This window comes from Protobothrops mucrosquamatus, unplaced genomic scaffold (assembly GCF_001527695.2).
Source record: "Protobothrops mucrosquamatus isolate PMUCROS unplaced genomic scaffold, P.Mucros_1.0 scaffold_149, whole genome shotgun sequence".
Taxonomy (NCBI): Eukaryota; Metazoa; Chordata; class Lepidosauria; order Squamata; family Viperidae; genus Protobothrops; species Protobothrops mucrosquamatus.
The window spans coordinates 894,692-915,452 of record NW_015386225.1 but is presented as its reverse complement, the minus strand read 5'-3'; the positions used below and the strand labels follow the sequence as shown (position 1 = coordinate 915,452).

General features: G+C 38.3%; 1 protein-coding gene across 1 annotated transcript; it reads left to right on the top strand.

Annotated features, from left to right (window-relative positions):
* The first annotated feature begins 208 nt into the window (after positions 1 to 208).
* On the top strand, positions 209 to 13,689 carry CFAP298 (cilia and flagella associated protein 298). Its single transcript, XM_015819477.1, has 8 exons — positions 209 to 414; positions 5,366 to 5,506; positions 6,167 to 6,334; positions 8,116 to 8,183; positions 11,629 to 11,787; positions 12,556 to 12,687; positions 13,227 to 13,322; positions 13,422 to 13,689. The coding sequence occupies exons 2-8, from the start codon at positions 5,368 to 5,370 to the stop codon at positions 13,530 to 13,532; spliced, it is 873 nt and encodes a 290-aa protein (XP_015674963.1). The 5' UTR covers positions 209 to 414; positions 5,366 to 5,367; the 3' UTR covers positions 13,533 to 13,689.
* The last annotated feature ends 7,072 nt before the right edge of the window (positions 13,690 to 20,761 follow it).

The following is a 20,761-nucleotide window of genomic DNA, read 5'->3' as shown; positions in this document are numbered from 1 at the left end:
TCAAGGTTGAGAAACACTGAGCTAGTAATACAACAAGAGAGGCCCTGGATAAGAGATTGTCATCGACAGCGACTACAATTCGCAGACCAAACAGCTTCCGGGGCGCTCGCGCGTTTCGCCTCCCTTCAGCAAAGCGCGTTTCTATAGCAACCCTAAGCGGCCAATGAAAAGCTCCCCTGCCCCTTTTAGAGGCGGTGTAGACGTTATCTTTGAGTGACGGGGGAGTTGTGGCGTTTCGACGAAGTCGTCGCCGAGCTCCTCTCTAGGATTGGCTTTCAAGGACGAAGGCTTCCTGGGTCACGGGTTGCTTTTCGTGCACCGGGCGGGGGAATCTCCGAGTCCCGCTGTTGCCGCGCGTCTGCCGGGCGAAAGGGGAAGTTCTTCCAGGCTTAGTTTATAGGTGGACCGATCCAGGTGAGAGAGGTTCTGATCTAGGCTGTTGGGGGTGATAGAGACGAAACAGTCGTTCGTTCGGCCGCTAACGTCTGTTGATTGGTTGCCATGGATACCGACTACAGTACAGTCCTCGCCCTTTCTCGGGCGCGTTTTCTTTCGTTTTTTACTTATTTCCTCAACAATTGTGGCCGATGAGTTTGAGAAATGCAGCCGATTATTTACGAGACAGAAAATGGTAGCGGGTTTTGAGGCCATGGGTGGCGGGTGGGTTGAAATTCCAGTGTGATTAAGGCAGATGAACAAGACACTGAGTTTTACTACATGGCAGAATCTGTTTGGAAATAGATTTTACAACTCGGTCCTATCAAAGAATTCTGTAACAATATTCATTTGCTAAATGTTATACTGCTTTTGTGTGGAAAGCACTAGGGCAGTGTTTCTCAACCTTGACAATTTTAAGGCATGTGGACTTCAACTCCCAGAATTCCACAGCCAGCAATGCTGGCTGTGGAATTCTGGGAGTTGAAGTCCACATGCCTTAAAATGGTCAAGGTTGAGAAACACTGCGCTAGGGTGCTGAGGAGGAAAGAATTCATACCTCTTTGAGCTAGATTCGGTGTTCATATTGAAACATTAAAACATTTTACTTCAGCTTTATTTTTTAAGTCCTTTGTACAGTTTCTAGTTACGTAATTATTTTTTATATTTTTTTAATTTAATATAGTTTTATGTTGTAGATCTCTCGTGACGATTTGCAAATCACAAATAATGTCAGATTTACATCTGACATCTCAATACTTCTCAACACTCATTATTATTATTATTATTCATAGGAGGTCACCAAAGATAAATGCATTTTGTGAGTTTTCTTCAAGTGCAGTTTTTGGGGGACAAAAATGAGCTCTTTAATGCACTATAAGGTTAATTTGTCAATCTTAACCTGCTTAAAGCTTTAAAAGTTAAAGTCAGTGCTTTAAAATGGCTTGAAATGCACCAAATGCCAATGTAGCTATTATAAAATAATGGTAAAAGTGGCATAAAAGTACTTTAATGCCTACGTTTTACACCTTACTATCTTTAAACATACCGTAAATACTGTACTCAATCCTCAGTATCAGTACTGAAAACTGAAAGTAACTTCAGTTTTTACCTAAGTATTGCAGCAACTGCACCTATTTAGAAAGCACTCTTACTCATTATTATCACCTGATCTATCCTGGGGATCACTTTTGCTGTGGCTCAGTCTGGTTAAAAGGAAAAGAAAGAAAAGAGAAAGCGCACGTTTCTAATATGTTTAATTTCACAATGCTTGTGGGTATACAATATTTTTTGTTGTTCCATTGTCTGTGCATCAATTCCAGCGCAATGTCACACGAAATAATGAAATCAAAATGAAAATAAATCGAAATCTATGAAAATTCAATTTAACAATGCAATCGGAAACATTGAAATGGAATCGTAAAATTGGAAATTTGGAAATCGTAAATGGATCGTAAATCGGAAACATTGAAATGGAATGGTAAAATCATAGCGTGTGTTGCTTTTATGTCCGTCAGATGGCGCTGTTTTTCAAAAAAAGCATGTTTTTACCTGTCACGGGTGTGACATCTATATAATATAGGTATATAAAAACACGTGCGTATTCGAATGCAACGTTGTGTCAAAATTTCAAAGCAATCAGTGAAGAACTTTTGGAGATTTAAGATTTTGAACAAACGAACATTTACATTTTTATTTATATAGATTATGTTTAATAACAATTCAAGCATTCAATGGCCTGTCTGAGATCAAGCAATGGTAATTAGAGGGTGAGTTGATTATAATCTGAGGGGTCCTTGGTGCTCTCTGAGCTGGGTTGTTTTCTTGCAGAGGTTTCATTACAGAAACTTAAGTAACATCATCACTACTAATGATGTTACCTAGTTTGGGTAATGAAACCTTTGCAAGAAAACAGCCCAGCTCAGAGAGCACCAAGGACCCCTTATTTTAACCTTGAGCTATAAATATTCTCCTTTATTGATTATAATCTGTAAATTGATATGTCTTGATACAAGTTCTAGATAATTCTGTGCCTTTATGTAGATCTTGGGAACTCTAGAGAATAATGCAGAATTTTATAGTACCACATGGAACTCTCCATGGAATGGAAAATAGTTAATCTTCTAAGACAATGCCAAGAAGGACTGTTATGCTATACCTTCTAACCTCGATCCAAAACATTGCACCAATTGTTGATATATCAAAAGCTGCTGCAAGGTTCAGGGCTATCAAAGTTGTATTCTGGGAGGCAGGGATTGTGCTGTGACATCTTGGTGGTGATGGGAAAGAGAGATATACTGTAGTAGCGACCTGGGGCTGCCTTTCTCAGAGAATATGGCATCTGTTTTTAGTGCCAATATCATATTACAGTTTCTTGGTCTTTGTCCCATTGACCAGTCATCATAGCCAAGGAGGCCCTGATACCCAACTGTTGCTTCTCAGTGCCAAGTTCTCTGTAATAAAACCTTAAGTCATCTGTGATTTAATCTTGGATGAAAAGGCCTGCCTAGTATGCATTACCAAGATCTGGTTTGAAACAGAATCAGGGTGAGTGATAACCCTCTCAGAAATGTTCTAGTAGAAAATTCCCCCCCCCCAAAAAAAGTGTCTGTTTAAAGCTGAGGCCAGGATACCATTATATTAAAGCAGAATGATTTTATCGAACAAAGCACAGATGGGATGGGGGTTGCAGAACATCTTAAAAGTGTAGGCAAATGAATCTCTCTATTGGATTGGCCTGTTTTCTAATTATAGTATGTTATTTACGTTATTGATTATTATCATTATACTTTGACAAAATTACCACTGTTGATTGGTTTGGTTAATGTGTATTTTAATATTTACAGGGGAAGATCAATGAGATCACCTTTTCCTGCATAATGGCAGCCTTTAATAAGCAATAAGCCTTCATCATATATCTTAAATTAGTTAGATGCCCTAGCCATTACCTAGAACACGGGTGTCAAACTTGCCGTGTCACATGACGTGTCGCGATGTAGCGCTATTTTTTGCATTGCCAGAGCTGGGGTGGACGCGGCCTCCATATGATGCAGCCGGCCTGTGGACCGGCAGTTTGACACCCCTGATCTAGAATATCTTGCTTACCAGCACTAGCTGCTAAGAATTATCAGACATGTTAGTATACTTCCCAAAACTAACTCATATTCTTGCAGTTAACACTTTCACTTATCTTGTTGGCACCTTGTTAACTTTAAGCACAGCTAGGAATTCCAGGCTCCACTTCACTTTTCTCAGCAATACTGGGATGGTAAAGAATAGAATTATTAATTTTACTCTAAAGACTCTTTAATAAATAAAATTGGGGTTTCTCTAGAAATTGGCCTCAAATTGTACATTAGTGTCCAACTGGGTTTTGTATCTGGCATCAGCTACAACCCCAGCACAGAGGCAGGAGGTAGATTTTGTCATCCAGGTCAGGAGACCTTTTGACATTTGATATTCCACAGATCATTAGATGTGTGATCCTGTTGGTGAAATGTGTGTTCTAGGATTAGATGCTGTCGCCACCTTGCTACGTAACTGCTTTTCTATCCAAGCTGCTGGATGACGTTTCCAGGTTGGCAGTGTAGTTTCCAAGGCTTATAGTTCTGTGGGTCCTCAATCTTTCTTCACTAGGCAGAGAGTCAGAAACAGCTTGGGGAGTTTCATGGCTACCATGGCAGCAACAGACCTGACCTAGGTTATTGAAGGTTATTTTTTTTTTGTCTAGGTGCAATGGTAACATGATCTAGAGCTGGGAGATGATGATTGTACTCCCTTTTCATGGACAGATCATTCCCTGCTATTCCCTTGCATGGAGAAAGAACTTGTTGGATCAGAACCTGTTGTGCCATAGGGATCTGATGGACCTGATAGGAACTTGGACTTATCTCTGAAGTTCTGGTGCAAAGTTCCACTGAGAGCTTAAGTGTTGCCTGACATGGGTACAGGATGGCAGCCTTGGATCAGATTGTGCCTGTTCAAAGTCTTTTGGCTTCTGAGTGCAGTGACAAAAGGACAGGGTTATTTGCAGAACTGTCTTTTCTCAGTTGTTTGTTCTCATCACCAAAGGTGGGTATGCTTAAGGTCCCATTTCTAAAGCAGTGCCATCTAATGGGATCTAGGAGATGCGACTTCTCTGTTGCTGCACATGCCTTTTTGGTTTAAGTTCCCTTCCCCCACATGTTGAGCCAGAATGGGAAATGAGCCTATTTTGTGATATTAATGTGCATCATTGCCACCAGCCTCGATTCTGTGTTGTTTGGATATTGCTTTTTTGCTTTCCTGTGTTGGTTTTTTTTGGATCTTGATTTTTTTTTATAATTATTCTTGTATCAATGAGTACTAGATTATACATAATAGAAACTGTAGGGCAGTGGTGGCGAACCTATGGCACGGGTGCCAGAGGCGGCACTCGGAGCCCTCTCTGTGGGCACACGCACCGTCTCCCCAGCCCCGCTTCCCACGGCTCCCTCCTCACCAGCAGCCCCCCCGGAGGAGAGTTGCCCCTGGGCGTGGCCCACACGAAGCAGCGGAGCCAAGGACATGGTAGCCGGGCAGCGGGGACAAGACTCCGCCCTTGCGCCCCAACTCTCCTGCAGGGCACGGGCAGAGGGCATGACCGCCATGGCGCTGCTGGGCTGCCCGGGTGATTTGTGGCGGGCCGTGGAGGTGGTAGGTGGGCATGGTGAAGCGGGGATGGGGTGGGGAGGCAGTTTTTGGGCACTCGGTCTCTAAAAGGTTCGCCATCACTGCTGTAGGGTTTCAACGGTTTACTTATTGTTGCTTCTTTTAACGAAGTGAAACCACACCACCCCTCAGGGGAAACATGATCGTTCCCTCTACGGATATAAATTTCAGACCGCCAAGGCTAGAAGAAATTCATGATTAATATTTACCATGCACTTTCTTTGTGTTTCTGCTTTAACAGAAATGGTTCTGCTTCATGTGAAGCATGGAGATGAGAGCCAATTTCTCCTGGAAACAACAGGTAACGTTTCCGTTGAAGACTTAACGCAGGAAGTGACCAGGATCTACAATGGAAGACTCAAAATTCAACGTCTTTGCGCAGGTATTAAATATGTCAATCTATTATTTTGTCCTTTTACCTAAACCTCTTAGGTAAAAATATAACAAATAATTTAATACTAATAATTATATAAATAATTACTACAATATATAAACATAAATAATAACAATAATAAATGAAACATATAATAAATATAATATATAATTATTTATTATCATTATGTTTATTATAATTTAATAATTATTAAATGTATTTATCTGCCCCATTCCCAACTCTGGGCTGTTCTGAATCTTCTTTTTGCTTACTCTTTATAGCCCATATACTAAATTCATGTCACAGGTGAATTGTCTGAATATTGGAAACTACTCAACCAATTCTGCTGGTTGTACATTTTTCTAAAGTTTTTCTACATGGATTACTATTGTGGTACATTTTGTGCTTTCTTTCAGTCTGTTATTAACTCTTTTTCTAAATATACCTTTTAGCAATATTTACAATATACCCAAATATGAAAGAATTATAACCTTTTAAGTATGACTATGTACTCTGAGAAATTTGTAATATATTCTAATAGCATCAAATAAATTGCAGAATTTGTTATATTGCTACAATGGAACTTTCTTTTAACAATTTCTCAAAAATAGATGGTTAAAGGACATTTTATTTAACATCTCCATGTCCCACTCTTTGTTCTTTTGAAAGAAATGGAATCGCTGGCCGAACACGGTATTTTCTTACCTCCTAACATGCAAGGTCTGACAGATGAACAAATTGAAGAGCTGAAGCTGACAGATGAATGGGCAAAAAAATGTATCCCCAGTGGTGGAAGCACATTTAAAAAAGATGACATTGGACGAAGAAATGGTCATGGTAAATAAATAAATATACATACATACATACATACATACATACATACATACATACATACATACAGTACATACATACATATGAAACATATATTGGCATATTGTACACTTTCAAATTTTGATGAATAAATATCAATAATAGATACAACATTGTGTGCCCTGTATGCAAAAATGTTCAGCCAGCAACACAACTTAAAACATGTTTCTAAAATTCAGTATTAAAAAGAAAGGAAAATGCTCTTTAGACTTTTGACACTGCATTTGTGAGTGCAATTTAAGGTTCTGGTATTAAACGTTAAATCCCTTCATGCCTTGGCACCTGAGTATCTTCAGGGCAATCTTCTCCCAAGTACCTTTTAGATCTTACAGGCAACAGCTGCTAATGATTCCATACTTTTAAGCTCTAGAGGAGCTCGAACTGGGTGGCACTGCTTCTCTCTAGCAATGTGGTTGTTTTGGAGTGGCCTCCCCTTAGAGATCAGACTCGCCCTCTCCCTCCTGGCCTTTTAGAAGCTATAAAATAATTAAAAGCCCAATTATTCTAGAGGGCATTTTCATGATTTTACTGACTTAATAATATTGCACCATTTTTATTATTCCATTCTTTTATTTATTGCCATGTCAGTATTCCACAAAGATATTTCAATTGTCTTTTTCCCATTTCCACTAATCCCGGAGCCTATGTTTTAGTGAGGTAGACGAGCCATAAGATTCTAAGATACAGTGGGTGTTGCGTGTGTCCCTCTCATCCCTCACCAGTCATTTGCCATCTTTCTCCTTTTTCTCCCATCCTAACAATTCAGAGAAGGTGATAATAACCAATTGACTCCCTTCATTGAAAAGGGACAGCCCTGATCTCCTTTGCAAAGAGTCAGTGACTCATTGCTTTTATATCGGTGCTTCTCTGTGGAAAAAGGAGGAATGTGACACTTCATAAGCATTCTTGTTAATAACAAGAGATGATATTAAGCTGCTTGGCATGCTTACTATTAGTCTATTCATTGCTCCCCTTTTCCATCCCTCTTGCCATCTGGGGCTTATGCAGGGCTTTTTTTGTCATAAAATGCCCAGAACGGAGTTCCGGCACCTTTTTTGGATGGAACCTTGTAGGGTAGGCAAGGCGGATTGTATGACATGTGTGAGTTTTGGCACCTTTTTTTTTTTTAAAAAAAAAAAGCACTGGGCTTATGTATGCCTTATTTTGATACCATCCTACAAAGCTTCCAAGATCTGTGCTGTGCTAGGTAAGATGGCATTAACATTACTTTTTCTATTCGATATATCCCACTGCCCACGTATTTCATGAACATGCTATATTGACAAATGCAATGGTTATATGGGGCTAAATTACTCAACAGAGTTAGCTACTGTCTGCATTTTTTTCATTGCTGTGTAAGCTCTCTTTCCTTTGTTTAACCCTTATTCTTTGTTACTTCTGGCTCCAATATCATGCTGTGCTTTTTTTTTTTTTTTTGTAAATTAGGACTAATCCCTGCTGAGATTTATTCCTGAATAGACATGATTTTTTCTGTTTTAACATTCTTGCTCAGAAGCTTTGTTGTTGGCACACTTGGGCCAATTCTACACACTTAAGTTTTCTAATGGGAATAAGCTAAAGCCCCTCTGATCTTTTAAAATTGGATAGAGTTTAAGATAATAGCTGGTTTTTAATCGCAATAGCTGGTTTTTAATTTAGAGGCCCTTTCAATGCAAAATATTATTATTTATATCACTTCCATAGTTATATAATGCTGTATACTATCATCTGCATATTTCTTTTTTAAGCTCCAAATGAGAAAATGAAACAAGTTTTAAAAGCAACCATAGGAGAAGCTAAGGCACTGATTTCTAAGGTAAGATACAATATTGTTGGTGTGAAATATTTATGAGCCAGCATCTCTGTGTTATCAGAGACAACTATTCTTAGGCTGTTCAGAGAATAGCAGGAAGTCTGATTCTAAAACAAACCACTAATTGAAATAAGGTTGTATTTATTTAATGGCAATTCCTTGATTAAATAACCACATCTCTGGCCTCACACCTAATATATTATAAAAAAAAAATTCTAAAGGATCAGATTTCTAATTTATTTATTTAACTGTCTCATAATGTAGATACTGTTTAATCACATAAACTCTAAATAGTTTACTATAATAAAACCCATAATAATAAAAAAGCCAAACCCCCATTAAAATTTGTCACTTCAAACTTAAAAATTAACCAGAATTAAAATCCACCCAAAACAAAAAGGCAGTCCAGTTCTACCCTTTGCACCTGAATACCTACCACAACAGGCCTGTTTTTTTCAGTTTTTCTGATGTGCCAGCAACTTGGGAATGCTGTTTCGTGGAGCTAATACTTGAAAGACAGGCTAATAATAATAGTAATAATAGTAATAATAATAATAATAATAATAATAATAATAATAATAATAATAATAATAATAATAATAATAATAATAATAATAAAGTTGGAAGACACTTTGGAGGTCATCTAGTCCAGCCCCCTTCTCAGGCAGGAAACCCTGTACCATTTCAGACAAATGGCTGTCCAGTCTCTTCTTAAAACAACATCAAGTAACAGCAACATCCAAGTATCATCAAAGGAGAAGACAGATCCTGAAGAGGCGAGGGTCTAATGCAGGGGTGTCAAACTCGCAATGTCACATGACGTGTCGCAACGTATCACGACTTTTTGTCCATTGCTGGTAATGGGGTGGGCATGGTTTCGCCATGACTCATCCGGTCCGCAGGCTGGCAATTTGACACCCCTGTCTAATGTGATGATGATGATGATGATGATGATGATGATGATGGAAGGGACCTTGGAGGTCATGAAGTCCAACCCCCTGCTCAGGCAGGAAATTCTATACCATTTCAGACAAATGACTGTCCAGTCTCTTCTTAAAAACTTCCAGTGTTGGAGCATTCACAGCTTCTGGAGGCAGGTTGTTCCACTGATTAATTGTTCTAACTGTCAGGAAATTTCTCCTTAGTTCTAGGTTGCTTCTCTCCTTGATTAGTTTCCATCCGTTGCTTCTTGTCCTGCCTTCAGGTGCTTTGGAGAATAGCTTGACTCACTCGTCTTTGTGGCAACCCCTGAGATATTGGGACACTGCTATCATGTCCCCCCTCGTCCTTCTCTTCATTAGACTAGACATACCCAATTCCAGCAGCCATTCCTTATATGAAAATCGGAGGTCAGGGGATTAGTAGAAACAACGAGAAGAGACATGAGAAAGATCTCAGAGTTGTAGAAAAAATGTAGCACCACTGGTTTTGACCTACGTCATAAGGTTCACACCGGAATGGTTCCGTAACATTTCACCATAATTATGAAGTGCACTAGAAGATTCTATCCCTCTGTTAATGCAGCCTAGCACTGTGTTAGCATTTTTGGCAGCTGCAGCACACTGCTGGCTCATATTTAAGTGATTGTCCACTAGGACTCTGAGATCCCTCTCACAGTTGCTACTATTGAGCAAGATACCACCTATACTATACCTGTCCATTTGGTTTTTCTTGCCTAAATGTAGAACCTTTCTTTTTTCATCATTGAATTTCATTTTGTTAGATAGCGCCAACAAATAGATGCCATAGATAGTTCAAAAGAAACCTGATAGATTTGAACACTGGATGCTATCCAACAAATATTATGCAGTGATAAATGTAAATTTCAACACTTAGATAGGAAAAATCAGGTGCATAGGTACAAGATAGGTAGTCCCTGCTTTGGCAGTAGTACTTAGGGAAGAATCTGAGAGTTCTGGTAGATTAGAAATTAAGTATGACCCAGCAGTGTGCTTTAACTCTCCAAAGAAACAATACTTAAAGGTATTGGCAAATAATACAACCATTGTAGCACAAGTATCATGCTGCTATTCCTGACAGTAGCCAGGCTGCTACATTAACCAACTGCAATGTCCAAATCATCTTAAAGGTGGTCCCATGTTAAGTCTGTAGTCTAACTGGTGATAATAACATGAATCGCTATCAAAAAGGATTGCAGCTGACACACTAGTTAAAGCTAGGAAAAGATTCATCTTGCCACCATCTCTACCTAATGCTAAAATGGCAGTTTTGACCTCTTCTGGGACCTCCAGCTTAGCCCAGCCAGTGATTTATACCTCAGCCATGCTGACAAATGAGCTTAACATGGAGGAGAGAGAGCTCCATCCTGTACTACACTAACAGAACCAATAGTCCAAGTGGGCCATTCTTATGTCTATCAGAAGGAACGACCTACTTAGGAAGTGGAGGAAAATAATATCCCTGATTTCCAATCCCTGCAGACAGTCCCAAAGGGTATCTGTGATCAAACATTGTCAAGTGATTTAGTAGGACAAGGAGGGATGTACTAACTCCCCAAGTCTTGATGCAGTTCATTTACCAGTGACCAATGTAGACTTGGTCCCATGCCCAGTTTTGAATCCTGACTGTAGATGATTCCAATAATCTAATCCAAGGATTTCCTTTAGCTGAAGCGCCAACAACTCATTCCATAGTGAATATTGTAGTAAGTGAAAGGTTAAATTTAATTTGGTTCATAACTAAGTTTAGTTGTGCATAATGGTTGGATTCTACTGTCCAAAGAAAGGTTATTAATTCCTGCATACTTAAGACATGGAAATTATTTTGGAATAATTGCAAAAGAAAATATGCCTGCAATTATTATAGCTTACAATAGCCCTCCATTAATTTGGCTTTTTGTTGTTGCCCAAGTAGAGTAATCAGTAAGTACACATTTATAAGTATATAAATATTTATATAATTTACATAATGCATATGAAGTCCCTTTGGACAGATGTATTTTAATTGAAATTGTATTACTACAAATATAAAAGGGCAGAGTAAGGGCAGATTTTTTTTTGAAGTAGATTAGGTGTGTAGAGCAATGGGAGAAATGTTTAATCCCCATAATTTTTTTCAAAAAATATCTAAACATCAAGAGATAAAATAATGTTTCATGTCTACAAGGAATCCTCCTTCTTGCTTCCTATTCATATTTGAAATAATTATTTCAGTAAATCAATAACCATTAATTTCATTAGAAAAAACAAGCAGATGTCAATTTTAGCAGACATTTTAAAATGTTTAATATTATTAATTCTGAATAGATGATAAATTGGTAGTAGATAATGCTAGTGGACAGAGAAATGTTATTCTAAAAATGGGGAACATATTTTTTGTTATTTGACTTTATCTCATACTGTGCTGTCATTGTAGATTTCAGAGGAAGCATTCTTTCTTCCGTAGTGTATTAGTTTATTCATTTAAGTTGCTTCTCTCTGTATTGTAGGAACAAGTGGAAGCCAATGTATGCGTTACTACCAGTATGGTGAAAGATGCACTCGACCAGCTCCGAGGAGCTGTAATGATTGTTTATCCAATGGGGCTCCCTCCATATGACCCAATTAGAATGGAGTTTGAAAATAAAGAAGATCTGTCAGGAACTCAAGTAAGCATTAGTTTTGATTTAATGATTTTTATTTTTTTTTAAAAAAAATATTGTTCTTCTTAGAGAGATGTTTGTAAAATGTAATCGATTCATTATCTACATGTTTATTTGGTTTCTAGACTGCTGTACCGTATATACATTTTTTACATAGTGTTATATATTTACACTAAAAAAGTCATTTTTCCCTTGTTATTTTTTCATTGCAAGAAAATAAATTCCCCTTCTGTTACCTCTGCTTGGTAACTGGAATTGTTGAAAAAAAATACATCTTAAAAAATGTTATGTATTAGACTTAGAAATCAATGATAATGCTGAAGATTTTATTGAAAAAAAACTGATGATGGAGTATGCCACCCCTCATCACTATTAAATCTAAGCATTTTTAAGTCCTTATATTTCCTTCATTAAGTGTTAGTTAACTGATCAGCCAAAATCACTTCACTGCTGTTCCCACCATTCTGCAAAAAGAACATTTATATGTTCTGATGTGTCTCTCTCTCTCTGTATGTGAGTGTGTGTGTGTGTGTGTGTGTGTGTGTGTGTGTTACTGGTGATTTTTAATAACTAAATGGTAGATGAGCAATTCTCTTTTTGAGATCTCTTATATAGATCTCAACAATGTTCTAAGGAATCTTTTAACCATTCAGAGCAGATTTAAAGGCTACAGAGAATAGTACAAGGAAGGGAAGGAAGAAGGTCTGGGGTGTGAGTAGATTTCTGCTTGTGTGCCATTGGATTCTGCCTGTTGTAAAGCTCAGTTTGTTACAGGCAGCCCTTGAGGTTATTGAAGAACCAGAGGCCCAGCTGTGGTGGGCAGCAAAGGAACTCAAAAGAACAAACCAGCTTTCTGACTATGTTGGCAAAAATGAGAAAACTAAAATTATCATCAAAATACAAAAAGTAAGTACTTGTGACTTAAGAGTAAAGTGAGAGTCTTTATACAGGTTTACACTCACCCAAAGCAATATTTTGTCAGATTTATTACGTTTTAGATTTTATTAGATTTTATATTATTTATCTTCATACAGGTAAGCATGCTGTTCAAAAGCAAGGCAGACCTCATTTACTGGTGTAAAAATGATTGTGGGATAATCATACTTCTGCACTAAAAACAATATTATGGCAAGCTGTCCCTCTGCTCCAGTTTGAAGGTAGCCAAATTTAGCTGCTGAGTGTCTCACAGTACAGAGAAACTTGCCTTTGTAAAGCAGAAGTAGAGAACATGATTCATTCCACGTGTGGCTGAATTACAGCCTCTAACATTCTTCATCATTCATCACAAAGACATTGCGATTCAATATCTGGAATTATGTGTTGTCTATTCCTGCTGTAGAGGGACTAATGTCTGCCCCTCCTGACATTTTATTCATCATATCAATAGGTATTCCATTGTCAGAATAAGGCAGGTTGAAATATATTAATTTCTGTTATGTTTCAAGAAAGGGCAAGGAGCTCCAGCACGTGAACCTGTCATAAGTGGTGAGGAACATAAACAGATGATTCTTTTTTATCACAGAAGACAAGAAGAACTCAAGGTATCAGGTGTTGTTGCCGTGTTACTCTATTGAAAACAAGATATTTACATTTTGTTTGCAATATATATATATAATTCATTTTCTTTTCATGTTTTTCAGAAATTAGAAGAAAATGATGATGATTCATTTTTAGATTCTGAATGGGCTGATAGTCATGCCTTGAAAAGACATTTTCATGGTGTCAAGGATATTAAGTGGAGACCAAGATAAGTTATTTTGGCAAGAAAAAATATTTTTAAGATAAAACTAACACAGCAAGTTACATAGGTAACATCAATGCACATTTACTCATTAAAACTAAATATTAGATTTTTATTTATTTATAATGTTGATTGCCTTGTAGTCAATAAATCTATATTATTAGGATTGTTGCTCGTATTTTCTTAAAAAATACTGACATGCTCTCATATTATTACTAAAAACTATTATTAAAAACAATAAAATTGTCCCTCTCCTTACATTTTTGCATTCTAAATAAAATTATTCAAATTAGTATGGCTTAGCTTAGAAGGAACTGAGTTTATTTTTAAGAACAGGGAAACTCAAACTTTGTGAAGGAAAAAATATTATATACTAGGTAAGTTTCCAGAAAACATTACGCCTTACCAATACTGGTTTAGAATATATATAAGGAATATCAGACAATCTAGTTGGGAAGATACAATCCTTTAATAGTGCAAGTAGAAGAATCTGACTACACTGTGCCATGTTTGAATGATACAGTTTCTGCTCATGTTCAGCCTGCAATTTGTTCTAAGTATACAAGGCGTGTTTAGAAAAGATGATATAAATTAATTTTCAGATTAGATAACTGAGCAGAAACAGCACTGAAATATCTAAAACAATCACATAAGGGAATTTATCTTCTAGAGGCAATAGTAGAATTTGAAAGGGGATTTATTTTCATTTCCAATGTTCACTTTTAATAGCAGTCCTATTGAAAATTTTTATTGCCTATTTATAAATACAAGATTTTTGAATCAAATGAAGCCCACAGCCTATAATTGAATACTGCGTAATGGTTGGAGGTTACCAATTAGTTAATCTAGTTCAACTTCCTGCTCAGTGCAGCAATCCATTACACCAGACATGTCAAACGTATTGGAGCTTTTTCCCCATTGCCGGCAATGGGGTGGGCGCAGTTTTCTTGTGATGCGTCCGGCCAGCGGGCTGGCACTTTGACACCCCTGCATTACACCATCCTGTTTGAAAACTTTTAAATACATTGTATTTCGTCCTCTGTTTATGAAAACAATGGTTTTTATTCTCCCTGAGAATATAACATCCAGCAGATAACTAATCTCTTGAAATTGTAAAATTTATGAAGAGTCACTGAAGGAAAATAATTTGACTATTAACTTTCCTTCAGTAACTTTTCATAATTTTCATAGTGCTTTGAATCCTTAAAGATGTATTTTTAAAAGATATCTTTATTAGATTTTTTAGTAGAGATAAAAACTAAGAAAAACATCTAAAGATAGAAAAAAGTAAAGAATGAAAGAACAATGCCAAAATTGCAGAAAGATAAAGAAATACAAAAAATGACTTTCTGTTTTCTTTTACAACAGATATAAGTATAAATTTATATTAAACTCATATTCTGTTTCACACAAAAAGTCCAAAAGGGTTTTCCAGTCAGCATTAATTTAATGTCTTTTCTCTAATGAAAGCTGTTAATTTTGCGATTTCAGTCCGCCATTCATTCTTCCATTATCGAATCTTTTCATTGTACATACAATTTTTTCACTAATGATTCAATCTCCTTAAAAGGTATTTTAAGGAGCGGAATATTTTGCTTGTCCTCTTGCATTATTTTCTTGAATTAAATGAATAATAGTGGCATTGGTCAGCTCCATTGGTTATGGGTGAAGCACATTCCTTATATCATCTTGTATGTATGAGAAAATACCTATCTATGCAGATCTGCCTACTCATGTACTTGTTCAAGTGGACATTTATATTTTTCTTAATTAAGACATAGACAAAACGGCCAAATATATTTGGATGCATTGCAGTCACTTGTTAAATACTGTATCCACTGTTGAAGTGCTCTCCACTGATCTGTCTAGAAATGTTTATGTTGTGAGCCACAACGCAGTTCATAGCTCTGTAAATACTGAGTTATGATGAAGAGGATTTCAGTGTTTCAGGAAATCAAGCCTCAGGCAGTTTGAGGACTGGAAAAAAGCCCAGACATTTAAATAGGGGACAAAAAACAATGAAGAATAAAGAAGAAGGATAAGTAGAGAATGAAGACAAAAATATTTTGAAAAGTGCATGGAGATAACTAATTTAAAAGGAGATTCCAAAGAAAATATATCTGAATTAAGACAAGGGGGTCTCTATCGAAGTGAGAGAACAAGGAGCGATAGGGAATGCCAGAGTGGCTGATCCAGAGATGAAGTAACTAAAGGAAATGGGTGTTAGCTTTTGCAATATTTCTAAAAATGGGGACCTCCACTTATCACTTGGAGAGCCAAATAGACAAAAAAATACTATCAGCAAGTTATATTTCGCGGAAATCTTTCAAATCGTGTATCTACTGTTACATATAATTGAGAAAAAAATTATCGTGTCTCTTTTGACCACTTTTTTTTCTAAAGAAACCAGATTATGTGAGATTGTGAAGTAACATTTCAAACATTCACAAACAATGTTTATTAAATAAAAGGAAATTAAGGGTACCTCTGAATCCCTTTTCACATTTAAGAAGTGAATTATGCTTCATGGAGATATATTGGTAGCCATTAGATTGCTACTGTGTTTCCCCCAAAATAAGACCCGGTCTTATATTGTTTTTTGCACCAAAAGACACATTAGGGCTTATTTTCAGAGAAACACAGTATCAGGGTGATCAGCCTGGCCTGGTGCCCCACCCCCCCAGCACGCGCACAAGAGGCAACAAGCACATGGGCCAAAGGAGTCCGACAGCAGCTACAGCCCGCCGGCTCTTTGGCACAACACAGGTATATCCGAACGCAGAGACAGAGGGGGGGGGAGGCAGGTGATCCAGACGTGATATGTGGCTGCCTGGCTCGCGGGAGGTTCTTGTGACAGCCCCGGCAGCAGTTGAAGGCAGAGGCACAGGGGAGAAGCCGGCAATCCAGACGTGCTGTGCAGCTGGCTGGCTCGCGGGAGGCTCACGTGGTGGCACCGGCAAAAGGCGAAGGCAGAGATGGGGGGAGGCAGGCAAACCTATGTGCTGCATGGCCACCTGGCTCATGGGAGGCTTGTGGGAGCGGCACCGGCAGCAGGCAGAACCAGAGGCACAGGGGAGGCAGGCAATCCCTCTGCACCACGCGGCCACCTGCCCCAGCACAACTGCGGGCAAGCCGAAAGATGGTGGGATGGAATGGGTGGTGCATTGGGATTGCCTGCCTCCTCCCTGTGCCAATGTCTCTGCCTGCTGCTGGTGCTGCCGCGCGAGCCTCCTGCAAGCCAGGAGCCACACAGCGCGTCTGGATCGCTTGCCTCCCTGCCGTGTCTCTGCCTCTGCACTCAGACTTTCCTGTGCTGTGCGGGCTACGGCTGCTGTGCCCTCGTGAGCTCGATGTGTCCTGTGCTGGCCATGCCCACCCCCCCAGACTTATTTTTGGGGTAGGGCTTATATTACGAGCATGCTAAAAAAAATAGGCTAGGGCTTGTTTTCGGGGTGGGTCTTATTTTCGGGGAAAACACGGTACCACCTACAGCAGATTATTATTATATACACAACAACATCTTTATTGCATAACAATCACAATCAAACTTGCCTCCTATCTAATTGAAAATAAAAGTAAAGGTGTACCAACTGTTACAATGGACATGCCTGCTTGAATTAATTTAAAAGGAAACCAGGAGGGTAACAGGTGGGCCAATTGGCCTGGATCTCAAAATCTAAGCAACTTCAGATCCAGATACTGGATCGCTTCCTTACAATACTAATATCAGCCTGATAAGAAACTAAGTGACATGCATCATAATCTATGTTATTGCCTTAGGTAATTCACTGAATTTCAAAAATATATTCAAAATAATATTGTATGATTGCTTTGTATAACACATCATATATTGTGCGTATAAGCATACAATCAAACTAAAATTCTAATTATTGCATGCAATAGTGCAAACTTTAGCTCCCCATTCTTAGGAAAAATATAGTTATTTATATATATATATATATTTAAAATCCCATATAAAGAATTCTCGGTCCCCTTGAAGTACTCTTTATCTTTTGCATACTGAATGTGTGTTGAATTACTGCTCCATAAGGATAAGAAATAGCCCAATAACTATAGTGAGAATGTGCTATTGATCCAGACTTCTGAGTGCTTTCTGTTGTCAAGAAAAGATCCACCTGAGGATTTTGTGGCAACTAAATTAGTTCTGATAGTCTGTATTCTCACAATATCGCTGATGTGAGAAATATGAGATTATTTATGACAGCCCAGCTACAGTGTAGTTGATACTAGGTTTTGTTTCATTTCGTGATAAGTGGTTCCATTTCGCCACTGAAGGGTTCTCATCTCACATTCCCCAAATGGGAGCGTTTGGTGGATTTTCTGGCCCTCCTTGAAAGGGGAACTGATAAAAACAACAACAGGAAAATCAAGAAACATTTTGTCACTTTCCCCTTGAGCCCCTGCTCGGCCCACTGCAAGTGCCAGACTGAACCTTCCCTTTTGCCTTTCTCATTGCAAATGCATCAGTCTAAACTCTCATAATTCACTAAAATGATTTTAACAGCTGCTGACTTCAAGGATGTGCTGATTTCAAACTTACCTTGTTTATTAGAATCTGAAATCCATCAGCAGAAGCAAGTGTAAAATGACAGTGAGAAGGCAATGCAGAAACCAAAGAAGTCTTGGAGGAAAAAAGCACTTTTCTGCTTCATCCCATAATAAACCATGCATTTGGCTAACTCAAATACGAAAGTATTATGTACTGAGTTGTTGTAAAACAGCCTGTTTATCAGGCAATTTGAAATATTGATAACAAGTCCCTAAATAACAAAATCAGCTTCTTTTATTCTTCTCACCACCACTATTCTGTTACATTTTAGTCCTGTAAGAAGAAAAAGTCTTTTGCTTCCTGCTGCCACAAGTACTGAGAGCCAGACCATCTTGTAGTCAGTGGCTAGGTAATTAAAAAAAATTTAGTTTTTATGTGTACGTTATTAAAAATGAAATCATGAAAACACATGTCATGCACGTACATAGAGACAACAGAATCTGTCCCTGTTTTTCAAAGACGCTTGCTCATTCTTGCTGTACACCGATAAGTACAGCATGTACTGCAGTAAATTTCAGAGGGGGGTGGTGGAATGAGGAAGTTTATAGAAAATTAGGAAACTTGGCACTTCCTATAGAAGTTTTTTTTTTTAAAAAAAGCAAAACCCTTCCAATTGTTTCTTGTCCCAAGATTATGATTTACAGGGGAGCTGGGGAGAATTTAAAGGAAATATAAATTATCAACCAAAGTATGATTAAGTTTTAATTGAAGTGATGACTTTAAGTTAGAGTTTAGTTGAGGATATCTGTATGGGTGTTTACTGACTATAATAGCTTGCATATTTTTGTGTAACATTTTTAACTTAATGAAGAAAATAACTTCTTGCAGCAGGAAAGCATTTCACTAAAAGCATGTAATAAGCTGAGTGGTACTAAACTTTCTTTTCTTTCCAAATAGTTCACTTGGGGGATACAAAATCTGAATGTGTGAATCACATGGTGCTGCTTTTGGCCTGTCCTAATTATGTGCACTACAAGAAGGGAATCTAAGATTACATAGGGTGGCCAAGGGACTCTGGAGATTGTGTTCAAGAAGAAGAGCCAGCCACTCCATCCTTTGGCTTCCCCATACAATGGAAGCTATGTGGTGCTGTCTCAGAAGTGTGCACCATTTCAGAGCAGACACAATTGCAGCTGCTCCAAAATGGTGTCCATTTCTGGGATGGCATGACATGCCCTTCATTGTATAGGGAGGCTGTGGGATGGAGCTGCTATTTCTTCTTCTTGAATATGAGGGCCAGAGATGATGTTCAAGAAGGGGAGCTAGCTGCTCAGTCCCTAAGCCTCCCTGAAGGCCATGTGGCACCATCCCAGAACTGGGCACTGTTTTGCAGCAGCCGCAATTCATTGCAGCTGCTCCCCAAATGGCACCTGTTTCTAAGACTGCGGCATGTTGTCTTATCTATGGATGACTACTTCCCACAGATTTACCAAAAAGGTAAGTGACGGATCCATGATGGAGGTGGGGAGGAGGGTATTAGATACAGTGGGGTAGGAAGCAAGCCCAAGGCCTGGGGGGAGCCAGTGGGACAGGATGGGAGGGTGGTAGGCAGGGGGGAGGTGCTACAGCAAGCCTGCAATCAAATCATAAGGTCAAGCAACTTCAATCAGAGGTAATATGTCCTTTTGATTAGTGGTGTTGTAATTTTGTGCAGTTGCAGAATGAATGATCGTAAGTCAAGGACTACCTATATTGTTATGTACAACACTAGGTACCACACATTAAAAATCTCAACACTTGGGCTTCAATGGCTTTGAACACTACGGGAACAGTATTATAGACATTGCCCCTTCAAATTATGTATCTATGGCATTAGAAGCAGTTTGGGCATGCAGAAATTTGAAGATGATAGAAATACATGCCTAGATACTTAAATGCTTCCATATGCTCAGTTGGATAGCTATCAAATGTCCAAATGTGGTTGAATGCCTTTAGTAATATCACCACCTTGGTTTTTGTGTAATTGAGTTCCAGTAGTTCAGAGTTAACAAAGCAGTGCAAATACATGGATATTGGATCGTGATCCCATTTGGTATACAGAGAGAATAACAGCATCAGCAGCATAACATACATCATCAGCATTTAAAAAAAATAGAATTTTGGTTTGCTAGCTAGAATGAGAGGATAGAATTCTGAAAGGACCTGGATAATATCACTGACGTACAAATTAAATTGGGGGAGGGGACAGTATGCACCTTTGTTTGACTCCTTTAGTGTTTGGGATTGGATCAGTCAATTCTTCATCATTTAAACATTACATCTGCCCTGCATTATCGTAATTCATTACAGAAGGTAGTGATTGATGGAGGAGGTTTCTAGTTTGCACCATCCATGAAAGATTAAATGTTGTTTTCAATTTTATAAATGCAGCATAGAGAAAACCTTTGATGGACTGACATACTTTGTAGACAATTGGCACAGAGTGAGACATTGGTCTACAGTAGAAAAACCTGACCTAAAACCAGTTGTTCCTTGGCTATTTTTTTTTTTCTTGGATTGAGTCGGCAAACTTTGGTAGAGATGTTTTGCATATAGTTTACTGATTTTTTAATAGTAAATTGTTTGGAAGGTAGTTAGCTGGGTTGGTCTTATCACCCTTGTTGTATATTGACATTGTGACAGAGTTGGTCCATTCTTTGGGGATCTGTAGACAGTTGACTGATATGAGC